Source organism: Lissotriton vulgaris, chromosome 10 (assembly GCF_964263255.1).
Source record: "Lissotriton vulgaris chromosome 10, aLisVul1.2, whole genome shotgun sequence".
NCBI classification, from domain to species: Eukaryota; Metazoa; Chordata; class Amphibia; order Caudata; family Salamandridae; genus Lissotriton; species Lissotriton vulgaris.
The window spans coordinates 120,181,608-120,208,044 of record NC_141698.1 but is presented as its reverse complement, the minus strand read 5'-3'; the positions used below and the strand labels follow the sequence as shown (position 1 = coordinate 120,208,044).

Here is a 26,437-nt window from a genome sequence, read left to right as displayed (position 1 = left end):
TACAGAACTTGGAGAATGGAGAACCTCAGTCTAGAGAATAGACTCCACTGTAGGCAAAGTTAAATTTAAACGTTCAGCAGCCTTCCTCATGACCATGTGGTATGGCTTAGCATCCTTTGAAGGAGCATCAGACACAGATGGCAGCTCCCATTCAGGAGAAAGTTCCAAACCACTAGCTTCTCCTAGATCCTCAAAACAATCCTCCTGAAGCTCACCTTCCATCTCAGTCTCCGCCTCAATATCTTTGCTCCTCTATGAGGCACTGAGCATCCCTTCTGGACCTCTTTCACCTACAGAGCCATTGGATCTGTGAACGACTCAGATGGAGCCGGTATCTACATTGAGATTGAATTCTAAGGCCCAGGGCGCTGTTCGAGGTCGACTGAGCCGGTGAAGTCTGCATCGGCGTCGACGACCTCAGCGGCACAGAGTAATGCCAAGGCGGCGTCGGAGCCGGCATAAAAGGCATAAAGGGTGCTGGAGCATAGGAGTGGGGAACTCTTAAATTAAATGCCATAGGACCCGAAGGTGCACCAGAGGGGTACCACGCTCTGGAATGGACACCATACGTAGCATTTAAAAATGCTGTAGGGTCTTGACCAGGAGCAGGGAAAGGAGGGTAAGATGCCTCAGACTGACCCTTTAGAGGTTCCGGATTCGCCTCTTCCTCCACAGGTACTGATCCTTCAAAGGGACCTCTTCATCCGCTCGAGCCGAGACGGTGCCCGAGATGGATTCGGAGTCGGTGACCGAGTCCACGACTTCAAAGGCGAAGCCTCACCTTCTGGATCCAAGACCTCTGGAGATGGACACCACATCCTTTCCATGCTTACTCTTAGGAGACTTCGATCTAGAGTCCGAATCATTACCAGAGTGACGTCTAGAGTCATACTTTCGCTGCTTATGTTTCTTCTTCGAAGCATGATCTGAAGAAGACTTCGAAGGCGACGCCGTACGGGATCTTGATCTCGACCTCCTCGAACGAGATCTTGAAGTCTTCTTCTCTTTTACCTCTCAACTTCATCAGAAGCTTGGTCTCCCTCTCACGAAGCGCCTTCGGGTTCATCTTTCGACATGAGGAGCTGCAGTCGACATCATGGTCCGAACTCAGGCACCAGATACAATCCTCGTGCGGGTCCGTGATTGACATCATTTTACCGCACTCCCCGTTATATATACAATGAAGCAGGTAAACTAAGAAAATTAACAAATTTACCAACAGCTACAGAGATTGCCCAAAACCGTTAGTGTCAACGCGGAAAAAAGGGAACTGATGTCATCATGCCGGCGCGAAGCTACAAAAAGAATTTCTGAATGTTGCTGACGCAAGGGGATATTCACAAGGTGAAGAATCCACTGGCAAATGTATCTATCAGAATGTTGAATACAACAGCTCCAATAAGTATTCCTTATAAACTACAGTGTAGCTCTTTGAAGCCATATTCATATTAATTGTTACATTTATTAAAAGAAATGTAATATCAGCAATAAACAAAGAAATGGTAAGAACAACAACATTTCACAGTGCCCATGTACTGAAGGGATCCTATTAGATCACAAACTGGGCAGGGCCTTGGGCAACGCAAGTCTGAAGAGTAATGTGAGAAATTCCATGGCGGGGAAACTGCTAGGGAGAATTGGGGTGATGTTGTGGGACCTTTTGTAGAGCTACGTGCCATCTCTTCAACCAGACACCCACATAATTAGCTTCTTGCGGACATAGTCGTATTGTAGTCACATTCAGATATTGAAGAGTTTTGTTGAGGGGGGGGGGGGGGGGGGAGAAGACCACAGGTATTTCTTTAAGAGGTGGAGATGGTAGAAATGATTAAATGGTGGTTCTGAGCAAGCCCCCGGCAATCTACTCTAAGGGTAATTATTGGGTTGCTGTATCCTGCATAGTTTGTTTTTATTGTACTTCAGTGTTACTTGTAAGTTTCATTCGCTTGAGCATCAAGAGGGATTGGAAGCAGTGAATCTGGACGTGTACCCCTGCTGAATGTGCTGCGCTAGCAGAATTTACCACATCACATTGGAAATTGTAATGAAAAGGGATTAGTGTCTCGGGGCAAGATGGCGGCTGTGTGAGTCTTGCTGTTAGCTGTCTCCCGACCACGGCCCGCTTTGTGACTCTGCAATACTTGCTTACTGCCCAATTATGCAGGAAATCACTTGAAAATTGCCTGCAAGTCATGCTGAGAGTCATGCTGCGAGTTATCGGATATCGGTACACCCTTTAAGAATAATTCTTACCTAAGCCTCTGACGGATGCAGCTCAGCCTTCTCCCGGTAGCGTGGACTCGCCATCAAAGCGTTCGACTTGGAGAGAAGCAGCAACCGCCGTTTTCAGCAGTACGGAGCAGAGGGGGAATCAGATACGCTGTTGTATCACCGGTGAGCCCAACTCACGCGAATGCCTCCGAAGGGAAAGACGGTGAGGGATGCGAGCGGAGCGAGTGTCAATCAGGCTTCCCTACCTGCATCCACCTCGACGTGCCGGCGAGAGTAGAGCCCCTGACTCCAACGCGGATGCTCCCCACTCTGCTCTGCCCGGGGACGGTGCACAGGGGGTGAGAACTACTCCAAGAGAGTGGAAAGGGGAGAAAGGAGCCCACAGCAAGGCACCAACTGTGCCGGGGATGTTTGCTGACAGAGGTGCCAGCAATAATTCTTTACAAACAGTCCCAGGAACTACCCAAGGTAAAAACACTAGCAGCAGTAACGCTAATGGCAATATTTTTAAAGACAAAGATGCTGGGCTAAAAGATTTTGGGTTGAGAAAACAATAGCCGACAAGATTGTGGATAAAGCTGCTGCCAAGGGGGGTGGCAAAGGGCCACAAGACATTGTATCTACCACTACCACCACTCGGGGCCTGGTGTCAAGCGCAGAGGAGATAAATGGTCTTGCTGACGGCCTGGCAAATATTTTTACTACGGCTTCCCCAAGCCCTCTGTAGTAGTAGAAACTGCAGTGGACATGTTGGCAGCTGAAGGAAAGATCGGAGGCTTGGATATCAGAACCCAGTCTAAAACCCAGTCTAAAAACATACTGGACGCAACAGACCAGGTACCTATGGCAGGAGCAGGCGTAGGGAACCCTGAGGTGGACAAATTTTATTCCATGACAGATTAATCTGATGCATCAGAAGAGCTGGCAGAGCAGTCCTGATGGGCTCTCCTCAGATAGTAGCGACACTGCTCTTAAGCCTGACACATAGAAGTGCTTGCCTGCCCGAAGTAGGAAGAAAACCCACAGAGACTCTGGGAAAGATCTCGGATTCACTTCTGATGCTAGCCAGTCAAACCAGCTGGTTTGGGACTATTTCGCCTCACACCTGGAGGGAGCATTGGAGCCAGACAGCAGCTGGGCAGCATACCATCAAAGGCGTAGACTCTTGGTCGGGGGCGAAGGGCAGCCCAGCTTCGATGGATTTAATCTATGCCACCCTAAAGCAACTACAGTCAGAAGCCCAACAGGAGCACAAAAGGGCCCACGCCGCCACCAGAAAACTTCAGGGGGCGGTCAGGAAGGTCCATAAGGCTTGCTCAGAGATAAACGACGGCACTGTAAGAGCGCATAGTCCAGCTGGCGGCAACTGTTGAGAGCTCCAACAAGCAGACTACCTTGCAAGAACGTAGATTAACGGATGTTCTTTGGAAGTTAGAGGACTTCAAAAACAGACTGCGGCGGAACAACAGACGGCTGCTAGGGATTGATGAAAAGGAGGAAGGAGACGATCGAGGTTTTGTTTTGAGACTTTCATGAGGCCTTCCCAGAATGGTCTCACTGGGATTGGGATGCAGAAGTACAAAGGGTGCACAGGTTTCCTTTAATGCTCAAGAGGAGATCAGGCCAGGAAGACAAACCGAAGGCCATACCAATATTTCTTAGTAACTTCCTGCTGCGTCAAGCCATATTTGAAAAAGCCCGGCCCGATGCAAAAAGAGCAGCAGCAGGACATTCTTTCTTTGTCCGCCCAGACTTCTGCCACACCACGGTAGAGCGGAGATGGAGACTTCGCTCTCTGATCTCCCCCTTCCAGCAGCAAGGGTGTGAAGTTTTTCTGATTAGTTCAGCTAGGCTTAAAGTGATACTTAACCCTTTCGCTGCTGATGACGAGCTCAGCTCGTCATCACCCACGGGTGTCGTGTGCTGATGACGAGCTGAGCTCGTCATGAATAATGGCATCAAGAGTTTCCCAGCACAGGGGAAAAATCCCCACAGCAGCCATGTGGTTAAAAGGCATGGTTAGAGTGTTTACCTCTGAGATCCAAGTGCAGGAATACTTGAATGAGCTTAAGGATAGGGGTAGCAGGAAATTAGCTATTTTTTCTTTTGTTTGGTTAATTGGGCAGTTTTCACATAATGGTTTGGGTGTGGGATCTGGGTCGGGGGGCACAAACACATGCAGGAGGCATCACAAGGGTCTCAGGACCTTTGACATATTGAAGGGAGGGAGAGTCCGGGAGGGGGGGGGTGGCTGGGGCCACGGGTGAAGTAGTAATAGGTCAAGGGAGATGGGTGTGCATAAAATGCGGTGCTTCTTTTTTTCTCCAGTTGTCTGACCGTATTTATTTGTTCCTATCTGTTATTTTTGTATTCTATAAATGGGGAGGAAAATTAGAATTGCTTCCGTAAATATCAGAGGTGTAAATAATTCCCAGAAAAGGAGGCAGACCAGCATTGATGTGCAAGCGCGGAGAGCCGATATCCTATGCCTTCAATAAATGCACATTAAGGGTAGTAGGAAAAGACTTCTGGAACTGTCTGGGTATTATATTGTTGCAAATACTTCCCAAAAATGTGGCACAAAAGGGGTGGCTGTTCAGGCAAAGAATTTGACAAGGGGCTTTCTTAGCTTCCCCCGATAATCAGGTGGACAGCCTGGGTAGATGGGTGATTGTTCAGAGGTGTATTGAAAATACAAATTTTACTCTATGTTCGGTATACGGGTCAGTATTGGATGACCCGGCTCCGCTGGATTGGCTTAAAACAGAACTTGTAGGTTGGACCCTACAGTTGATCCTATTCGGGGATCTAAATATAAAATCTGAACTGTAAAGTCGCCTTAAGGAAGATTCCCTACCAGGGCAGGAAGCCCAAAGTATTTAACGCCATCTCAGATGCAGGCACTACATGGGCTAGAAGATGTGTGGGCTCTGAAAAGGGGGGCTGATCCAGGATATACGTACTTTTCCGCACCCCACAAAGTCTTTACTAGGCTGGATTACTTCTTTGTTTCTCAGGAATTAGCCTGCAATAGTACAATCAAGCTATTTCCAAAGGTTATGTCAGACCATAACCCCCAGTGGTTGAGCTAGATATGGAGCTACCTTTCAGGCACAGTGGTCTTTCAACAGGGCTTACTTAAGTGAGACCGATTACATGCGGCAGGTTGGCGAATGGATCCCCAGGTTTATAGAAGAAAGTTACGGTAGCACTAGTTACATCAAGAATTAGGTGCAGCTGAAGCCCAATTGATGTCTTATCTGCTGGTAGATTCAGAGGCGGCACAGATAAAAGTCACTATCGCAAAATCTGCTATCACTCATATTTACCAGCTGCCTTCTTAGCTGATATTTGAGGCATTGAAATCCCGGGTGTACGAGAGTGGTTAAAAAACAGGGCACCTTCTGGCGACACGCACCAGGGAAAGAATAGTGCACGCCAGGATAAGAGATCAGGGATCCTGACCTTGGGCCGGTGACGAAGCCAAAAGCCATTATTACGGCATTTCAGAAATTTTATCAGAAACTGTATACTGAAGATATCAGGGGTGGGAGCCAGAAAATTCAGGAATACCCAACAGGAGTGGCCTTGGATCAATTATCAGCAGAAGAGGGAAATCAACTAGAGGACCAGATTACCTGGGAAGAATTGTCAACAGCGATAGACCAGACCCCCAATCGGCAAAGCCACTGGGCCGGACTCAATTCCAGGGGAATTTTATAAAAAATTCAAGAAACATTATGGGGCTGATGCTGGAAGTCTTTCAAAGTGCACATCGGGATCAGATTACGCCAAAATCTTGAAAAGGGGCATCTATTCTAGTTTTCCCAAAGAAAGGTAAGCCAATTGATTAGTTCGGTTCCTACAGACCAATAACCCTGCTGAACAGGGATTTAAAAATCTACTCAAAATTTTTAACAAACAGGCTTTCGGCGGTTATACCCAAACTAGTGTCTCCATTTCAGCATGGATTCGTAACTGGAAGAGGGACTACTGACCACATAAGAAAGTTGATCACGCTATTTGACCTAGCGTGAGAGTCAGGGGACCCTGTCGCGGCCATACTCTTAGAAGCCGAAAAGGCTTTCGACAGGGTATCCTGGCCCTTCTTGTGGGCCACTATGGCAAAGCAGGGTGTGGGCGAAAGATATATCAACGCAATACGGTGTATGTATCAAGACCCTGAGGCAAGGATCAATATGATGGGCGCTGCATCAGATTTAATTAGGATTACCTGCGGATCTCGCCAAGGGTGTCCTTGTTCTCCACAATTATTCGCTTTATACATAGACCCTTTTATTAGGACAATAGTGGAGAACAACGACATCCGGGCAGCTCTCACCATGGGAGGAGAAGTAAAGATCTTAGCTTATGCAGACAATCTCACCATAACATCTAACCCAGTGGAGGCAGTTAGGGTGGTAGAAAAAGAGGCTGAAAAATTTGGGGTAGTGTCAGGATATTACCTGAACAGGGAGAAAACTACGATCATTAAACATTCCAAGGTAAATATGGCAGATAGAAGGGTTACAGAGAAATCTAGATATCTCTGGGTGGAAATCACAGCAAAAGTGGATGAGATAGTACAATGCAATTTGGCGCCGCTACTATTTAAAACTAAGGCGGATTTCAATAGGATGAGCAACCTCCACCTAACACTACTAGGAAGGTGCAACGTCATCAAAATGATGTTCCTTCCTAGAATTTTTTTATTTTTTTAGATCAATCCCCCTGGAAGTTAATAAAAAATGGCTTTCTGCCTTTAACCAAGCTATGGGCAGGGAAGAATCCACGGAGGGCATTGAAGTACGACGTTAGCTAAGGATCGGGGGGGCTGGTCGGTCCCAGATATTCAGATATTTTATTGGGCGGCTAATCTCCAGCAGCTGTCCGATCTGCTGGGCAGAGGAGATATTGAAGACCAAGCTGGATCCTACCCCTCCATATACAAATTACTGCTTGGGGAAGAGGCCCACAGTCGTCAGACACGGCATATTGATCTTGCCTACTTCAAAAGAGTTAAATTCAAGGTAATGTTGGGTGCTTTTAAAATTTGGACCTCAATTAGGAAGAAATTAAATAGGATACACATCTATACGTCCCTACATAACAACCAACTGCTACCAGAAATTTTACACGATGGCTAAATGGAAGTTTGGAAGGAGAAAGGGAGAAGGCTCATTGGGGATCTAATTAGGGACAACATAACTGCCATTTGCTCTAGTTAAAGACGAATTTGGTGTGGGGAATAATCACTTTTTTAAATACTTACAAATTAGGGACTACCTATTTAGAAAGCCGGTCCAGGGTCATAAATTTCCACTAATGGAGGCAGTCTTCGGTTCACAAGGGGTTTCAATTTCTAAACTTTACACTCACTTAATAATTTAAAGGAGGATGATGTGTAAGCATACGGATCTTTGGCAAGAGAAGGTGCAGGCTGACCAAGGGGCCTGCAAGGATTCTTTAACATTAAGCTCTACCGCAGCTATCTCAGCTAATATTCAGATTCAGTGCTATAAAACCTGGTTTAACCTGTACATTACTCCAGCAAGGATACATAGGTGGGGAGGTACTTCTGGTATTAACTGCTCCCGGTGCAGAGAATTAGGCGCCGATAGTGTGCATATTTTCGCAACATGCCCCAGTCTAATCAGTCTAATTGGGAAAGTGGGTCATTATGTTAACACAATATCTCTAACCATTATTTGTGTGTCACCACAGGTTATAATGCTGGGCGTAAGCAATCAGGGGTGGTCTTCACCCAACAAGACTGCTCTAAATTCTGATGGGGGGAGGTGGGGGGGGGTCAGGCTTACTATAGCAACAGTATAGTTCGACAAAGAGCCCCCGTCAGTTCACTGTTGGCTGGGAAAACTGCTGGCTACATACCGCTGGGAGAAAGAAGTTTATAAATGCAAAGGAGTTAGAGCCCGCAAAAAAGGGGCAGACATATGGGCTCCAATTACTTCATGGATTAATGATCCTATATCTTAATTTTAATTTGGTAAACAGTTAAGCAGACAACCCTGCCAAAGTCAGGATGTACAGCAAGTAGATAGACTAGAAGGTAGTAGTCTGGAATTCAATACCCTTTGGTCCCGGGAAGTGAGTGGGCTGGGTGGTGGGGGAGGGGAGGAGGGAGGGAGGGAAAAAAAAAAAAGTAAAAACTGGATGTTAATATATGTTTTTGTTTTGCTTACGTGGTCATGACTGGTTATCTGATTAGCAAAGTATTTTGTACGATTTATCTGAAAATGTTGGTTTAAAATAAACATTTTTAAAAAAAAGGAAATTGTAATGAACACCGAGCAGGTAGCTCACATCTATTCTGGGAGGTATAGCTCTTGGTACGACTTTCACATGGGGGGGGGGGGGGGGGGGGGACGGGACAGGGGGTTGGGAAGAAGTAAGGCAATTCTTATGAACTTGTTCAGACAAAATTGGCTGGAATTTGTATTTGAATAATCTAATGCAGCTGAAAATGTAGTCTTTATCACTTCATTCTCTTCTGTGTCACACCTTCACACTTCAAGGTGCAAAGATTTGCAGAAAATGATTTGATTGATGATCTACAGATCAACTACTTCGGGCTTGGCACGGATGAGGGAGTCAATCCACCCTTTGAGCGTGTGGGAAACAATGGTAATGGTGAAACCTGATCTTCTGTTGGAGTCTTCATCAGTTTATTATTGACAATAATTCTCAAAAAGGTGTTCAAACACATTTGATCCGCAAATCCAGGGTCCCCCCAATAACTTATTGTCCTGCAGAAGTGGTCAGGGTAAACTGAAACAGATAGTTGAACCAGGTCAGGCAATTTTATGTATGTACCCCCAAAGGCCAGAGCTGTTGCTACAACCAAAGTAATGCAATAAAGCATTTGTCTGGGGCAAACTAGTACGTTAGGCATGATTGCCTGCCATCTGCACACAAACGTATTTCCAACCGTCTCTAGTAGCATCATTGTCCCATATTTGAATGTGTGCAGTTGCAGGTTAAAACTAAAGTACCTTGAATATTCAAGGGTGGTGTCATGACTGCAATATGAGATATAGAAGACTTCGGTGACCTAGCTAACTATGTGAAAAAACATTACTGTGCATAATTTTCTACTGGTGTTCTCAATGAGCGGCACTACTCCATTTCCTGCTGTCCGTCTGGTGTGAAAAATGTTAAAACTTGGTCGTTTTAGTAATGCATGATCGAGAGACTAAGAAATTGCAATAGGAAACAAATGACCTACCACTCACGCCCATAAAAAAGTGTTGGGGGCAAGATGGTGGTGCAAAGCAAGCTTTGTTGAAACAAGAGGTAAATTAGTAGACCTGGAGCAGAAAAAGGAATAGTATGACAGTAAGTGGGGCGACTCTAGTAAGGCGTTAAGTGACGGAACAAGTATGAAAGAGCATTCCAAACAGAGTTTTAAAACCAATTTAATCTGCTGAAGATATATCCACACTATTGTATCGGCTATATCTGCTGTAGCTCAACATGGCAGGCAGGTCCCCAGCCAGTTTATACCTCTTTATATGTGCTCTTCTTAAGCACAGAGCCGTCCCATCGGGTACCCCAATAAATCTCAGACTAAGGAAAGAGACCTGTCACTTGCAAGTAAATCCTACCTTAATTTTCATAGTGCTAGGTGCCAGTGCAGTGATCTCCTTCTGCATTCGGTCTGCAATACCTGGGTACATAGTGGTACCACCAGACATCACTGTGTTGGCATACAGGTCCTTGCGGATATCAACATCACATTTCATAATGGAATTATATGTAGTTTCATGGATACCGCTACTCTCCATACCTATTGGGAAATAAAAAGAAAATCAGTACAGGAGACTGAACAAAAAAACAAGTTTACAACCTTTATATTTTCAGTGCTAATTAATCCTTTTGAAGTAAACGACATCAAGTCCCATTATGGGAAGCTTAACTTCCAAGAATACATGGAGGCCCATGAAAACCTCCTTTGCAAAATTCAAAGCTTCTTCATTAAAACAGTAGATCCCAACAAAGCAAAAAAAAAACCAACCAAGACAAGGTTGGTATGACAAGAGCTGTAGGTTGGCACGACTCAACCCGAGTACGGAATTGAGAACAGGCAATGCCATAGCAATTAGGAGGGCGAGAGACAACTACAGACAGACCCAAAAACAGGCCAGGAAACGCTGGGATGAGGAATGCTGGTATGAATTGAAGGAGGCCTGTGCTGCCAAGGATTTCAAGCGATTTTGGGCCACAGTAAAATGGGAGAGGGGTGGGATAGCTGCCCAGCCACAAAATTATGTTGCTATAAATAAAGACTGAGTTTTTCAAACCACAGTATGCCCGAAATCCAGCCTATATTTCTGATCAACCCCCCCCCCCATCCATCTTCAAACACCAAATATTTAATGAAAAGGATGTTAGCAAAGCATTGGATTGCATAGCGGGTGGAAAAGCTCCAGGCATGGATGGAATCCCGGCGGACATATTTCTATCGGACCGGAATTCCTGGTGTACTTACTTTAAAATGTTGGCTAATTTAGTGGCGATGGGAGGGAAGTGCCCGCTTCATGGAAGGGAGCAGAAATCATCCCTATATTTAAAAAAGGCGATAAAACTCTAGCTAAAAACTACAGACCCATCAGTCTCATTGACACAGCACAAAAACTGATGGGGCGCCTAGTCCAGAACAAGTTGCAACAATGGATTGACGAAAAGAACATACTGTCACCCTACCAGGCAGGGTTTCGCCCCTGACTAGTAGTGTTGACCAAGTCCTTTAATTCATAACTATCTATTGGAGAAATGTCACACTAAAAAAGGGTTCATTGTATGCCGTTTTTGTGGACTTAAAAGCAGCTTTCGACCTGGTCCCTAGAGAAAAACTGTGGCAGACTTTGGCTGATGTAGGATTAAGCCAGGAACTCCTCGCTCTCCTAGTTCGCCTCCACGAAAACAATTTTGCTAAAATCAGGTGGGGCAAGCAGGGAGAAGTAACAGACCCCTTCCCAGTAGAACGAGAAGTAAGACAAGGGTGCGTCCTAGCGCCAACACTATTTTCAATCTATATAAATGGTATTGTTGACCATCTAAAGAAATCCCCAAGTGACGCTCCAATTATAGCAGGCTCCCACGTCCCCGTCCTAATGTTTGCGGACGACACGCTTTTACTTTCACGCACGCCGAGCGGTCTCCAAAAAGTGGTTGATGCCTTTGGTGAATTTTGTGATAGTAGGGGCCTTGAACTGAATACCACCAAAACTAAATTATCAGTCCACTTTCAAAGGTGTAATAAAATACAAAGGCACCCCCCTAAAGAAAGTGGATGCTTTTTCTTACCTAGGCATCATTCTACAGGGAAACATGAAGTGGAAATCGCACATTAACACGACAGTATTGAAGTTTAGCCAGCTCGCAGGCGCAGTTGCTTTAAAACATCGAGCCTCGCTAACAAAGCCGGTAAACTGTGCACTTGAAATCTATAATATGAAAGTACTGGGCGCCTGTTTATATGGCTCCGAATTCTAGGGGTTTTCAAACTTGGGAGAGTTGGGACGTGCAGAAAACAGATTTTTACGAGGGCTTGTAATGGTCCCCCAAAGTACACCCATAACTCCTCTGAAACTGGACCTTGGCAGAAAAAGTATTGAGGACATAGCTAGACTACGGCCACTTTTGTATTGGAGACGCCTGATGGTGACTCCAGAGCTAAGCCATTATGCCGCAGCTCTGGCAGATGTTGTCAAGTATGATAGTTTTCATTGTATTGAATGGCTAAAAGAACTACGGGGACTTCTTGTAAAGTTAAAGCTGGAAAACCTATGGGGCACTAATGATGTGGCTAGTTTTCCTTCGAAAGCAAAATTGAAAGAACTATATTGGGAGATGGTGTATTTAACAATGTTCTGTAAAGGATCCCAATCAAAATGGTCTACTCGCTTTTTTGATATAAAAATGTACCAGTCATGCGAAACATATCGGGATATAATTGAACAACCACATGACAGGAAACTATACTTCCAATTTCGTATAGGAACATTACCAGTGAATGCTTTTAAGAAACACTGGTCTCCAAAGTGGGATGAACATTGCTATTATTGTAAGGATCAAATAGTGCACATTTCCCATTTGTTGTTCTGTTGCCCATTGTATGCCAGCCCTAGGCGCAAATGGCTAAAGCCAGTGTGCTCAAATGTTGGTACCCGTAGTCAATCGATAGCCCTCAGAATACTAGAATCCGATTGTTCTACACCATTTGTAGTTGCTGTAGTTAAATTTCTTGCTTGGGCATGGGCAATCCGCACTCGCACTTTAATGTCAAATATATAACATGAAATATGGCTGCTATTATCTAATCATTCCGTTGTATGAATGGTCTTTTTAAAAATAACTTTTATGAACATTGGAAAAACTTTTTTTTGTATTTTTAACATGTATAGCATTCGACTGTCAATGTTTAATATGTGTTTTAGAAAGTATTTTTAGCTGTAGTATTTATTGTAATAGGGATAGGAAGGATGCTTTTATGACAAATGTCGAATAAAGCTTTGAAATTTGAGTATTATTTCGCAATCCTCATTTTACTGTACGCACTTTTTATAATAACTAGTCTTGCAATTGTGGCAATTCAATTCTCTTGCACGAGAAGAAAGACTGTTCAATAAATACTTTTATTGAAAACGCCAGTCTCTATTCTCTGCACTTTGGTGAAAGTAATCTGCACAAAACTGATTGAGTAAAATAACTGTCTATTGTTTCACACGACTCTAGAGATTGACTCTTATTCTAAGAGCAAAGTTGTCATGTTTATGCGGTTGTTGGAAAACTGAATCTCTTCTTGTCTGTACCAGGGAAGCTGATCACTTCCTATTCAGTCAAGAAATTTTCCAGTGACCTCAGAGCTAGTTGGTAACAAACCCAATTAAGTTTAGCATTGTCAGTGGAGACCTGGAAGATCCGCACTTCTATGTCCATACTACTGTTTGTTATTCCAATGCGCAGGGCCTATTGGGAAAATAGGAACTACACTACAACACAAGGTGCTAACTCTGAATCCTGGTTTTGTGCACTTGAGTCATCCAGTGACTTGTGGTATCCCGCTCTGTGCCTTACCCTGTAACCAGTTCCTCTGAAAAAGTAGCAACCAAACCATGCTTTAGTACGATGCCACTCCCTGCCCTCATACTCCATATACAATCCAGTATCAACACATCTCTCAAACACAATGGCACCATTGAGTTACACGAACCTCCCACTTCTATGCCCTTGAATATAACACCCATAGTTGTTAACCTCCACCCCACAAACACAAAACATCTCCAAAACTACAGAAAGATCCATTCCAGGAACCTTATTCTGGTGCTTTGGAATGCATGGTCTAGTGTACCAGAGTCCACTTCACCCACTTTTTTCCAGACACTCACAAAGTCCACACATCCTTCAACCTCAACCTTCTAGATCCCAGGAGCATCCCCAAAGCGGTTATGAAAAATCGGGTACAACTACAAACCCTTTTAGCAGAATTTGATACCAAACTTGAATACTACTGCTCCCCAAATTTAAAATGGTCCTTACATCCAACCCAAAAGTTATATTAAACAAAGTGTCTAACATCACACTCTACAAGAAACAACCCTGCAAACAACCAATACTACCACACGATCATTTAGAAAAGTGCAGATATTGTATACACTCAAATTCATATAAGTGGCTTGTTCTACATCTGCCTCAAAATGTAAACCTCATTAAATGTGTACTCGTGCCTCACTGTTCCTGATCAACATTAAGGACATTTTGAAGCGCCAACAAGACCACATTTTTACCACCTAATGACCTGCATTCAAAGAGCAGCAACTAGTGCTCCAATTAAGGTATTCCTGTACATACTATAAATATTGTTCTTCAGATGCATACATTTCCTGCTTGTCTTCAAAGACTTATGATGAAAAGTGGGGCAAGACTACTCACCGAGGAAGGCAGGCTGGAAAAGAGCCTCAGGAGCACGGAACCTCTCATTGCCAATGGTGATCACCTGGCCATCTGGCAATTCATAGCTCTTCTCTAGAGAGGATGAAGAAGCAGCAGTGGCCATTTCCTGCTCAAAGTCCAGGGCGACATAGCAGAGCTTCTCCTTGATGTCACGCACAATTTCCCTTTCAGCTGTGGTTGTGAAGCTGTAGCCTCTCTCGGTCAGGATCTTCATGAGGTAGTCCGTCAGGTCACGACCAGCCAAGTCAAGACGCAGGATGGCATGAGGCAGGGCATAACCTTCATAGATGGGCACTGTATGGGTGACACCATCACCGGAATCCATCACAATACCTGTGGTACGACCAGAGGCATACAGGGACAGCACAGCCTGGATTGCCACATACATGGCCGGGGTGTTGAAGGTCTCAAACATGATCTAGAGGTAAAAGAATTCAATTAATATTGAGAACTTTACACAACCTGTCCCACTCAGAAGGTACTTCGACTCCATGGTAGTAATTCCATACAAAACTGGATATTGTGCATTTTCCATAGCATATCTGAAACTTTGATATTTGAAAATTGTCAAGTTCAGCATTTTACTGCATTAAAAACCTGTTCCAGAGTCTTAACATTCTAATGAATCCAGCATGCAAAAGGTAGCTTTATACTGCTGGGTAATTCAAACAGATCATTCCACATACAGATATATATAGGTACTTTCCAAGCAAGCACTTCAGGTCGCTGGAAGATGGCGCTATAGAACTGTGCAAGGCAGTCGCAAAAAGGGAACTACACAAACTAACGTTATGAGATCAAACAGATTCACCACATCTCAAATATGCACCCTTCCTTTTGGGAACCAGTTTTCAATTTTTGGGTCTCCTTGGAGAGTAGATGTTCAATTTCTAATTCGCTCTCGTAACACTGGATTTAAGTAAGATTAAAAAGAGTCCAAACAGCATAGAACCTGGAGTGGAAAAACAGATTAGGCAAACCTAGATAGTGAAGAGATCTTCATTTCTGTGGAAGTTCCTTTAATTGTCAGGGGAAAACATAGGTTTACCCACCTGAGTCATCTTTTCTCTGTTGGCCTTAGGGTTCAGTGGAGCCTCTGTTAAAAGTACAGGATGTTCCTCAGGGGCAACACGGAGCTCGTTGTAGAAGGTGTGGTGCCAGATCTTCTCCATATCATCCCAATTGGTGACTATACCGTGTTCAATAGGGTACTTCAGTGTCAGGATACCACGCTTGCTCTGAGCTTCATCACCAACGTAGCTGTCTTTTTGGCCCATGCCAACCATGACACCCTTTGAAAACATAAGGTCATTGTAAAAGCTATGAATTGCCAAAGGAAAATTCCATAGTTGGTTTACGTTCCAATGGATATTAAGAGAGGCTGGACAAGGCAGATAGGGTATCAGATTAGTAAATATAAAGTCAAGCTGAAAAAGGAATTACAGGTAAATGGTACACCTCAGGTAGCAAGCAATACAGGCACTTAAAACCACCATCACCGGGCTTCCTCAAACCACTTCAGTATATTTTCAGACAACACTGTAGTTAGAGCAGATCCTTTCAGATAGGAACATCACGCTTAATAAAGTAAGTCGAGGGAGCTGAGGATATCACTGTTCTCCATGCCTATTGAAGAAACACTATTAAGTGCAGAAGACAAATCAAGACTGTTCCATTGTGTAGCAAAATGCTGCAGCATACATATAGTTCAAAAGAGCACAACAGGGGCAAATAAAGGTGTAGAATGGCTCATTCTTCCACGGATTATCCACACTTCATGACTAGATAAACCTGCACCACAAAGAAAGTACTTTATTGTAGTCAGAATTAATGCATGGAATAGTACTTTCAGACTGAGATTAGTTACAGATTTTCATTTTTTTCGACCCATCTATTAAATGGGCATAGAACTGAAGGATCATCTGTTGAGAAAATGTTGGATTCTACCTCACACGGTAAGGAATTAGGACAGACTAGACTGTCCGGTCACAATACCTCACCTCCTTGATCTGTGTGCAGATTCTTTATATGTCACTGGATATGGATGATGCAAGTATGGTTGCGTTTAACATTATACTGTTGCTTCACCCTCAGAGGAGAGCAGATTAATGTACACTCACTACAATCACAATCGGTCACTTGTAAAGCACAATACTTACCCGTGAGGGTCTCAAAGCGCTGAGGGGAGGGGGGTGCTGCTACTGCTCAAAGAGCCAGGTCTCGAGTCTTCTGAAGGTGAGCAGGTCTTGGGTCTGCTGCAGATGGGTCGTGAGGGTGTTCCAGGTCTTGGCGGCGAGGAAGGAGGAGATGGATCTGCCACCAGAGGTCGTTCGTTGGATGCAAAGGGACGGCGGTGAGGGCAAGGTTGGCAGGGCGGAGCTGGCAGGTGGGGGTGTAGAAGCGGAGTCTGCTGTTCAGGTAGGCCGGTCCAGTGTTGGAGTGCTTTGTGTGCGTGGGAGAGTAGCTTGAAGGTGATCCTTTTGTTGATGGGGAGCCAGTGCAGGTGTCTTGGTGGGGGGTGATGTGGCTGCGGCAGGGGATGTTGAGGATCAGGCAGGCGGAGGTGTTTTGGATGCGTTGCAGTCGTAGGTGTTTGGCCAGGATTCCTGCAGTCTTTGTAGGTGTTTGGCCAGGATTCCTGCGTAGAGTGTGTTGCCGTACTCCAGCCTGCTGTTGGCTAGGGCTTGGGTCACCGTTCTTCTGGTTCCGGTCGATATCCACTTGTAGATTCTGTGGAGCATGAGGAGGGTGTTGTAGCAGGAGGAGACGGCATTGACCTGCTTCGAGATGGAGGGAAGAGTCTAGGATGAATCCTATGTTGGGTGCGTGGTCCGTGGGTGTTAGTGCTGTTTCTAGTGTGGTCGGCCACCAGAAGCAGTCCCAGGCAGAGGGGGTGGGGCAGAGGGTGAGGACCTCAGTCTTGTCAGCGTTCAGTTTGACGGCTGCTTCTCATCTACTCGGCAACTGCCTTCATTCCCTTGTGGAGTTTGTTTTGGCGGTGTGTGGGTCCTTTGTGAGGGAGAGGATGAGCTGGGTGTCGTCTGTGTAGGAGATTATGTTCAGGTCGTGCTGGCGGGCCACTTGTGCGAGGGGGGCCATGTAGACGTTGAACAGTGTTGGGCTGAGGGATGAGCCCTGGATTACGCTGCAGATTAGGTCGGTGGCTTTGGATCGGAAGGGTGGGAGGCAGACTCTGGGTTCTACCGGTGGTAAAGGATGTGGTCCAGTCCAGGGCCTTCTCCTGGATTCCGGCTTCTTGGAGGCATGTCCTAAGTGTGCGGTGGCAGACTGTCGAAGGCGGCTGACAGGTCCAGGAGGATGAGGTTTGAAGTTTCGCCATTGTCTAGTTGGCACCTGATTTAGTCTGTGGCGGTGATAAGGGCTGTCTTGGTACTGTGGTTTCGTCTGAATCCGGATTGGGACAGTTCTAAGATGTGGTCCTTGAGGTGGCGGGCCAGTTGCATGTTGGAGATTCTCGATGACCTTCGCTGGGAAAGTGAGCAGGGAGATGGGCTGGAAGTTCTTGAGGTCCTTTGGGTCCGCCTTGGGCTTCTTGAGGGGGTGGATTTCGGCGTGCTTCCAGCTCTCTGGGAATGTCGCGGTCGAGATGTTGATGACCTTCCGTAGTTGGGGTGCGATGGCTGCGTTTGCTTTCTTGAATATGTGGTGTAGGCAGGGGTCTGATGGCGATATCGATTGGATGGAGTTCATGACTTTGCGTGTCTCGTCGTCGTGGAAGTAGGACCAAAAGGTCAGGCGGTTGGTGCAGGTGGTGTTCGCAGGGGGGATGGAGTCTGCCGTAGTCAGGGCTGTCGAGGTGTTGAAGCTGTTGTGGATATCAGCTATCTTGCGATGGAAGGTGGCCAGTGAGTAGCACAGGTCTTGCGAAGCCAGGATGTCGTTTGTGTTGGCGCTGGAGTTCCTTCACAATGCTGAATAGCTCTTTGCTGTCGTGTGCGTTGTCCAGGCGGGTTTTGAAGGACGATCTCTTGGCTGTTCTGATGAGTTGGTGATGCTTGCGTGTGGCATCCTTGTGGGCTGCGTGGCTGTCCGGTGTAGGATTGTGTACGATCGTGGAGCCATTTCTTCTCCAGTTTCCGGCATGTACGTTTGGAGGTCTGGAGCTCTTCGGTGAACCAGGTGGCTTTCTTGCTGGTGTGGCTGTTGGGTTTCTTGAGCCGGGCGAGGGTGTTGGCGGGTTTGAGTGGGGCGAGGGTGTTGGCGCAGTCGTCGATCCACTGTGGGGTTGCGGACGTCTGGGTCGGTGGGTGGGCTCTGGGGGAGGGTGGAGGTCAGCTGGTCTTCGGTGACTTTACTCCAACAGTGGCGGGGCGTTATTGGGTGCAGTGGTGCGTGGTTGGTTTCTACAAGGTGAAATGGATGCAGCGGTAGTCGGTCCAATGGAGTTCAGTGGTGTGGTTGAAGAGAAAGTGGGTGCTTGTGGAGAAGAGTGGGTCAAGCGTGTGACAGTGGTGTGGGTGAGTTTGTTGAGTCGAGGTTGTAAGCATGGGCGAATTTTGCGAATCTCGCGTTCGCGAATTTTGCGGATTTGCGAACTCGCAATCCGCGAATTCTCGCGAATTTTTTTTTTTGTGTTTGCGCGGGTTTCTGCCAGTTCGCGAGGGTTTTGTACAATGTAGCAAATTGCGAACTTACCTGTCGGGTCGCAAGTTTCGCGATCTTGTTGTTTCTACGTGTCCAGCCTGTTTGGGACACTCTTCTTCATCACTGCCACTCTGACTACTCATGCCACCCTCTGGCCCACCCATGTCACCCTCTGTTTCATCACAGCACCCTCTGGTTGTCCAGTCAGTGTACATTATTGTGGCAACGCAAGCACACCTTCCCTGCCTCAAGTGACCTGAATTAATTTGGGGCTGATTAATGTGTCACAGAATATTTTTTTAGCTGGCACCTGCTTCCTTAGTGCTTCCTGATTAGTGATCTTTTGCACTTGCTAAGTGCTTTCATTGTTGCAAAATTAGTTACAACACCTGCCCTGCCCCAACTGACAATAATGAATTAGGGGCTGATTAATGGATTTGAACTTCCAGCCTGGCTCCTGCTTGTCTCCCTTAGCTGTAATTCAGGACCTTTGTGGCATATGTGTAACTATTCTGAGGTTCAGAGCAGGGTCACATAATAGTTGCAACTGGCAACTGAACTCTGGAGGGGCCCCTCAGGAAGCACTACAGGAAATGGCTACTAATGATGAGCCTGAACTTTTGAACCTGGTAAGTAGTTTCAGTTTTGCTAAGATCGTATTTCTGCAATTTTGCACTTATTCGCGGGGCGCGAAGTTGTACTGGGAAGCCGCGAACTCACGCGAACAGTGCGAGCAAAATCCGCTGCTCGCGGATTTTGCGGGAGATTCGCGAATCTCGCGGATTGCGAATTTACCGAGAATCCGCGAGCGAAACGGATTTTCCGCCCATGCTTATGAGGTTGTCAATCAGGGTGGCGGAGTTGGTGTCGTCGTTGTTCGAGGTGGAAGTTCAGGTCCCCGAGGAGGATGTAGTCCGTGGAGGCGCGTGTGTGCTGGTGAGGTCGGCGATGAGTCGCTGAACAGAGCCGGGTTGTCTTTAGATAAGTGTTCCTCTGAGGGTGGTGTTGGTGTGGATCCGGAAGGACAGGTGTTCGACGGTGTTGAGGGTGTCATCTGCGTGGGTTGAGTTGTGGATGATGGCTAAGCCTCCTCCAATTTCGTTGGTGCGACCCCTGCGGGTGATCTTGTAGCTGTCTGGGATGACTATGGGTGCCGAGGAGTCATTCCACCAGGTCTCGGTCAGGAAGGCAACGTCTGGGGCAGAGGTGTCGAGCAGGTCCCAGAGCTAGATGGCGTGTTTGCGTGCAGAGCGGGTGTTGGAGTAAACAGCGAAGGTGGTTGGATCCGGTCGTAGGAGGTTTGGTGGTTCTGTCGCAGGTGAAGTTGCAGGTGAAGTTGCAGGTGAAGGGTCCGTGGGTGCGTTTCGGGGCGGCCTGGAAGCAGCGGTGGTCTTGGCCGGTGTTCAGCGTGGAGGGTGTTAGAATCGTATCAGAATCTGGAATCATGGCGATTGCGAGGTCCAGGGGTTCTGGTGCTGGATGCGGTCCAGGCGCAGACAGGCTTGCCTCTGGCGCGCCAGCCGCTGCCATTTAAGGCGGGTAGGGAAGGGGAGGATCAGCTGGGAGGCAGGAGCGGGGCGGCGAGGGGGTGGGGCTGCAGGGGAGCAGCGGCAGGAATCGGGCGAGGGTACAGAAGAGAAGGGGGGAGGTGGGGGGAAAACCGGCAAGGCAAAGAACTTTATAAAAAATTAAATACAATTAAGCACACAGCAGTGGGAAACAAAGGCAACAATGGAAACGGTAGAGAACCAGGCAGCAAAATAACAGTACCGAAAAACAGTCAGTCAAACATCACGCTCGGGGGCACAGCAGGGTAGAACTCGCGTCGGTGAAGGAACATGCACAACCGATGGAACTGTGCGGCAGGAGGGGAGCAACCTGGCCTGCGAGTAGGGTCAGGGGTCCCCTCTGCAGCACCCTTCTCTTTATAAAGTCCACCCACTGGCTACCAGGTCAATACTGTCTATTTCAAAGACTTCGCCAACCATACAACCCTCTCTGGCACATTTCCGGTCAACTAACCTGGTTGTGCTCCTCTACTGGACATGTGGTGCGGTCTGGTCTTAAGCTACCTGTGTCCAGCAGTGGTAGGGCAACTGAAGCATGAGAAGGTCCCCTCTAGACCAATATAATGTACCATAAGCACATTAGTCACTCAAAATGGCCTGGAGCAAACCTTCAAAGAACGAAATAGACAGGTGTGGTGGTGGTGGTGGGGGGGGGGTGATATCTAGTTTAGTCTTGTGAGGTACGCCCACATGTATTATTTAAGTTCCATCTCCAGCCTACGGAACTAGACTACTACCAATTATAGCAGAAGTGTTCCTCTGATGTCACAGGTTGCCATGTTAGCGTTTGTGAATCCCTATAACTGTATATGCTCCACTGGGTTCTTCATCAAGAAGTTGATCTAACCTGTGAATGAACCATTATTTTGGCAAATCCGTGCCCATTGAGTTTATTGGGACCTTAATCTACTTGCAAAAGAAAGTGGGTCCACCAAAAGGCATGTTTAACACATTTATCGTGCAACAAAAAACGGACCAAATAAGATTGCAAATTACTCCCACACCAAATATAATGCTAGTGACTTTGTAAATCATGCAATTCAAATTAGAAATAATACATTACCCTGAACACTGTGAAAGAGCCCAGATGAGGCGGAGGACCTACCTGTGTGATAGCCTCAATGCTAATGATGTACTAACCCTTGGCTACAGTATACTTATCTATACATCTTGAACATTTGTAGTATGCACTAGTCTTGCAGCAATTGTAATTTCATGAGCTTGTTAACTCTGAAAGACTACAAATGTAGGATTTATTAGATTTAGGTCTATTAATTACGTAGCGCTTTCAGGTGTTCTTACTTATTGTGATAAATATTTTTAGGATACAAATATTGCATTTGTTGTGTGCAAGTTATGGAATCCATTCTCAACTATAACTCGAGTCCGTTATTTTCAGTTGTAATTGCCTCCGTAAATACACTTTAACTGCTACTTTTTTCCAAGTGTATTTGAGAAGGTTTTTTTCAGCAAAATAGTCTTATAAAAATCATATACAACAAAGTTTCCGGTGTGCAACCCACAACAAGCACCACCCCCGCTGCAGACAGACACTTGCGGACCACGGAGGATGGCTACACTCCAGGCCCTGCTTTCAACGCCTGCATGCGGTCCTTCGAGTCCCCACATTCTGTAATGGCAGCTGTAACATCTTTCAACAAGTTGCAGACAGACAATCAGTTCATTCTAGGTTTGCACAACTGAAGTGGAACACAAGAGAAAGCGCCCTTTTTCTATCAGGCAATAGATTTTTTTAAGTTTTGGATCCACTGATTATAATAAGGTTCACAGACTACAACAAATTAACGGTCCATATTGTTTTACATTTTACTTCAGAATGCCCAGACAATTCAACCGCTAATTTCGCTACACTACTTAATGGATTTACACCAAACTAAGCAAGGGCATGTCCTTGAGCACCGAAGTTTGGTGCAATTCTGCTCAGTTTTTTTATAGCCTCAAAAGAGCAGGATTTCTAGGGGAATTAAAACTGTAAAAGGTACATTGTTTTTGATCTCCCCTGTTCTGAACCCAGCATGAACCTTGCATTGTGGAACCCAAAATGGATGAACTTTGGGACATCTGGATACACAAAACGTTCCATTAAAGTTATTTTTAATTCCTTTTTAATGAAAATGCCATCATAACCATAATTACCAAGGCACTATCACAATTTTACATTTTACAGTTCCTAGGTTCCACACCTTCTACCTGATTGACAGTCTAAATTAGTGGAACTGGAACATATGGCTTCAAAACAGACAATTTAACACAGCACTGAAATATCAGTTATTATGGATAGAAGAATCTGATGTCAGGTAGGTAGGTTTACACTATGCTCTGAAATTTGGACAGTGTAGAACAAATCTAGACTAAACCACTGAACAGCACAGTAAACGTACAGCATGTAAACCGATTATTCCGCTTAAGCACTGTTCCTTACATTAACAAATGACTTTGCTGCGCTTTCATGGCGCTTTTGGGATTTCTAGTCAGCACAGACCACATCCATACAACTGGCATCAAACAATTTTCCACGTTTAACAGTACAGAGATTACTACAGAAGCACACTACAATGGTTAGTGGGAGGATTTAATTAAACTGCTTGTACTGCTGCATAGATTTCAATTAGGCGTAGGTAGGTGCATACACAACAGGTTCAGATGTGGAGTACGCATTTTTATTTTCTCCTCCACTTACATGAAAGTTAAAGGGGAAGGCAAGTTCCAGATGTTTTTTACTCAATGTCCTTTATTCTAAAATGGCTTGTTTGAGTGATTGATACCACTGGCTTCCCTTTATATACCCCTGCCGCTGCCTTCCTGACCCTATTATTAAGGGTCAAAGCAGCAAATCAGAAAGTAAAGAAAATCCTACTTACCCTGTAAGCATCTTTGTGGTTTGCAGCGCTGTGGAGTCAAGCTCAGCATACTCTTGCCATCTAGTGTTGGGCTTTGATATTTTCCAATAACTTTTCCTTTGAAGAAGCCTCAAGTCACGCGATGGAGAGACTCATTTTCGTAGTGTACACTGCAAATGACCACCGATTATATACTAGATTGTTTCTGCTCAGTGGGCAAGTATGCTGTAGCCTCAACCTACCTATGATGCGTCTAGCTGATAGCACAATGTGTATTGAAATAAGATAAAATCTGCAAAAGACAGGCTTCTGGGTAAGACTGGAGCCAGCACATGTGAATCTCCAGCACTACATGTTATGAACAAAAGTTCATAGAGTAAGTAATAATTACATAAGAAGAATGTGTGGCTATAGATGCACATGCTTCGAATAGGCTGTGAAACAGTGTCCGCCAGAAGTGGTGTCTGAAACAAGGTACCCAACAGTCTGGCCCACCAGCCGGTGGAGGTGGAACAGGCCCGGCTACCTGGAATCCAGTTTAGTTGGCGTTTCAAGGACCGGAGCCTATTCAGGTGTTAATGGGGGTCTCGAAGTTGACTTTGCCTTCAGCGTTGAGGCAAGACTTGCATCAATGGTGTCTTGAGCACAGGATGTTTGTTTGGTGCTTGCTTTGGACAAAACTGATGGTGCTGGGTGCCCTTGCAGCCACTCTGGATCAAAGGTTTATTCCCTTTATTGGAGGCTTGCTCAGTCCAGAGGTTTGTGCCAGTCCTGACCAGAGCCCGAAGGAGGCAAGGGCTCTTGTATTGCCTTCTCCTTGCATCTGTACTCCGGGGTTGATGCTAGACACCCTTGGGAGCAGTGTAGGACTTCGTTTGGCGTCCACCCTTGAAGGCATATGCACTACCATTGCTGTGGTTTGTTCGTGGGCTGTTCTTCGGCACAAGCTTGATGTTAGTCATTCCCTCATAGTTGGACTTAAATAAATACAAGGCTGGGTGCTGGTTGTGCAAACGGGATACCAGACAGGCTGGCATCTTCATGCTCTACAGTGCAGAGGGGATCTTCTTCCCAGACAATACGTAGGGGCTCCAAGGAGCCCTGCTGGTATAGCTGCTGTTGTGCCGACATAAGGAGATGGTGGACGGAGCGCTGAAACTTGTCAGATACTCACCCCCAGTCACAGATCTGGGTTGAAGCAATCAGTTCTTTAGCTCACTTAAATACCCCAGTTCAGATGCAGCCATACGCAAATCAGTCTTAACCCTGTATCTTATGGGAACAGTCCAGACCAAAATGACAAGTCAGGTCTCCCCTGGACCAGAAACAAGCATCCTGGGACAGGTTTGGGAGTTATATCCCTCAGCCAGGCTGACTAAAATACAGTGGAAAAGTGAGCAAGGGACTTATTGCCGCTGTTGGAACCAGCATCATTTCCTTCAATATTCAGGTTTTCTTTTGGATCTGAAGGTGATGCATAGGAGGTGTTGTAGTGGTCTGGAGTCCGGCATAGGTTGCACACCTCATGGAGGTGTGCAAACAGATTTCAATGTGGGCAGTTCTGAAAGGGTTTTTGTTCCCATCACACATGCAGCGTTCTGACAATACATTCTGGAGACTCCTCCCGGCACTGCAGGTGGTGTTCATGCATCAGGGAGACAAAATGACTTAGTTTTACTCAAATCTGAAGCAATTGGATCATAGAAATCAAATGGGACCTTTAATCATGCTCTGAGCACAAACTCCGATCCGACTATTTACAAAGAAACCAGATGGTGTAAAACAATTGACTCCGTGCCAAAGTGCAAAGTACACCAAACTGAGGAGTCACGCCATATTTCATAACTAGCAGAGAAAAACTCGTAGCAGAAGTATGCTAGGCATGTATACCTGAAGCCACTCGTTACAAACAGTTTCAAGAGTCATGTGTGCTATACAAGACAAGAGACAAGATGTCCCTGTCCTGGTGAAGATCAGGTAGCCAGTAGACTCGACAGGCTCCACAACTATTAATCCTGGTCACTCAAACTTGGACCCACAAGGAGTCAGAAATGCTGATAAGTGTGAAACACTGATAACTAAAGCTGTGAACAAGACACTGAAAGAATATAAATTAAAGCCCCAAAAGACGAGCAGGAATAAGCGGCAGACACTGAAACTGGTCGCAGAACTAACGCCCGACCCCAACAGAAACCAACTCCGATGAGTATCTGAGAAATGATCAACAAAGGGTTTACTCACCGGAACTCGTAACCATGCGTAGGAGCTTAAGCAGACGCAAAATCAAAAAGCATAGTCGGCACGAAATCCCAGGATTGGGAGGGGTTAAGGCACACCACCTCCTGCCTGACCCTAAGATGTTGACAGCAAATAATTAACCAGGATCAACCCTTGTATCTCGCACCATCAACGTGACGCGGCTTCTCCCTAAATCAGACAATTAACAAACGGAATACGGAACAGGGCAAAGTAGCATTATCAGCGTGAAATCCCAGGACCAAGGGACATACGGCACACCACCTCCTGCCTGACTCCAAGATGATGGCAGCAAATAGATAACCTGGTTCCCACCGACAGATCAACCCAAGTAACTCACACCAACACGGACGAGGATCCTTCCTCAAACCGGTCAACCGATCTATCCCAAATACACTGGCCTCAAAAACGGGAGGCACCGCATACCCCATATCACCACCAATACCTGCGGCTTGTCCCCAAGATGGCAGCCACCCACCCCTTATTTCCGGTACTTCATAAAATCACCGGACTCCCCCAGACAAATGAACTGCCTAAACTCCCATCACCACTTTGCTAGGACCAAGGGACACAAGGCACGCTAGGACCAAGGGACACAAGGCACGCTAGGACCAAGGGACACAAGGCACGCTAGGACCAAGGGACACAAGGCACGCTAGGACCAAGGGACACAAGGCACGCCTCCTCCTGCCGGAGGCCAAGATGAAGGCAGAAAATAGATAACGAAGCTCCCATCCACAGATTAACCCCGCAACTCGCACCAACACCTTGAAGAGATTCCTCCCCCGAACCGGACAACCTATTTATCCCGAACACGCTGGCCCCAAGAATAGGAGGCACAGCATACCACATCTCACCTCCAACACAGGGGGCCTGTCCCCTAGCTGGCGGCTGCCTGCCCCTTATCTCCGGAATTTCACAAAATCACTGGACTCCCCC

At 46.1% G+C, this 26,437-nt stretch overlaps 1 protein-coding gene across 2 annotated transcripts in view; it reads right to left on the bottom strand.

The window, feature by feature from the left end:
- The window catches only part of LOC147684809 (actin, cytoplasmic 3), a 72,371-nt gene that overhangs the window by 12,008 nt on the left and 33,926 nt on the right, over positions 1–26,437 (bottom strand). For both annotated transcript variants that reach the window (XM_086940674.1, XM_086940673.1), the window contains exons 3-5: positions 15,261–15,500; positions 14,188–14,626; positions 9,858–10,039 (exon numbers count right to left, since the gene is read on the bottom strand). In XM_086940674.1, coding sequence (XP_086796800.1) covers positions 9,858–10,039; positions 14,188–14,626; positions 15,261–15,500 — 861 coding nt within the window. The remainder of the gene's footprint in view (positions 1–9,857; positions 10,040–14,187; positions 14,627–15,260; positions 15,501–26,437) is intronic.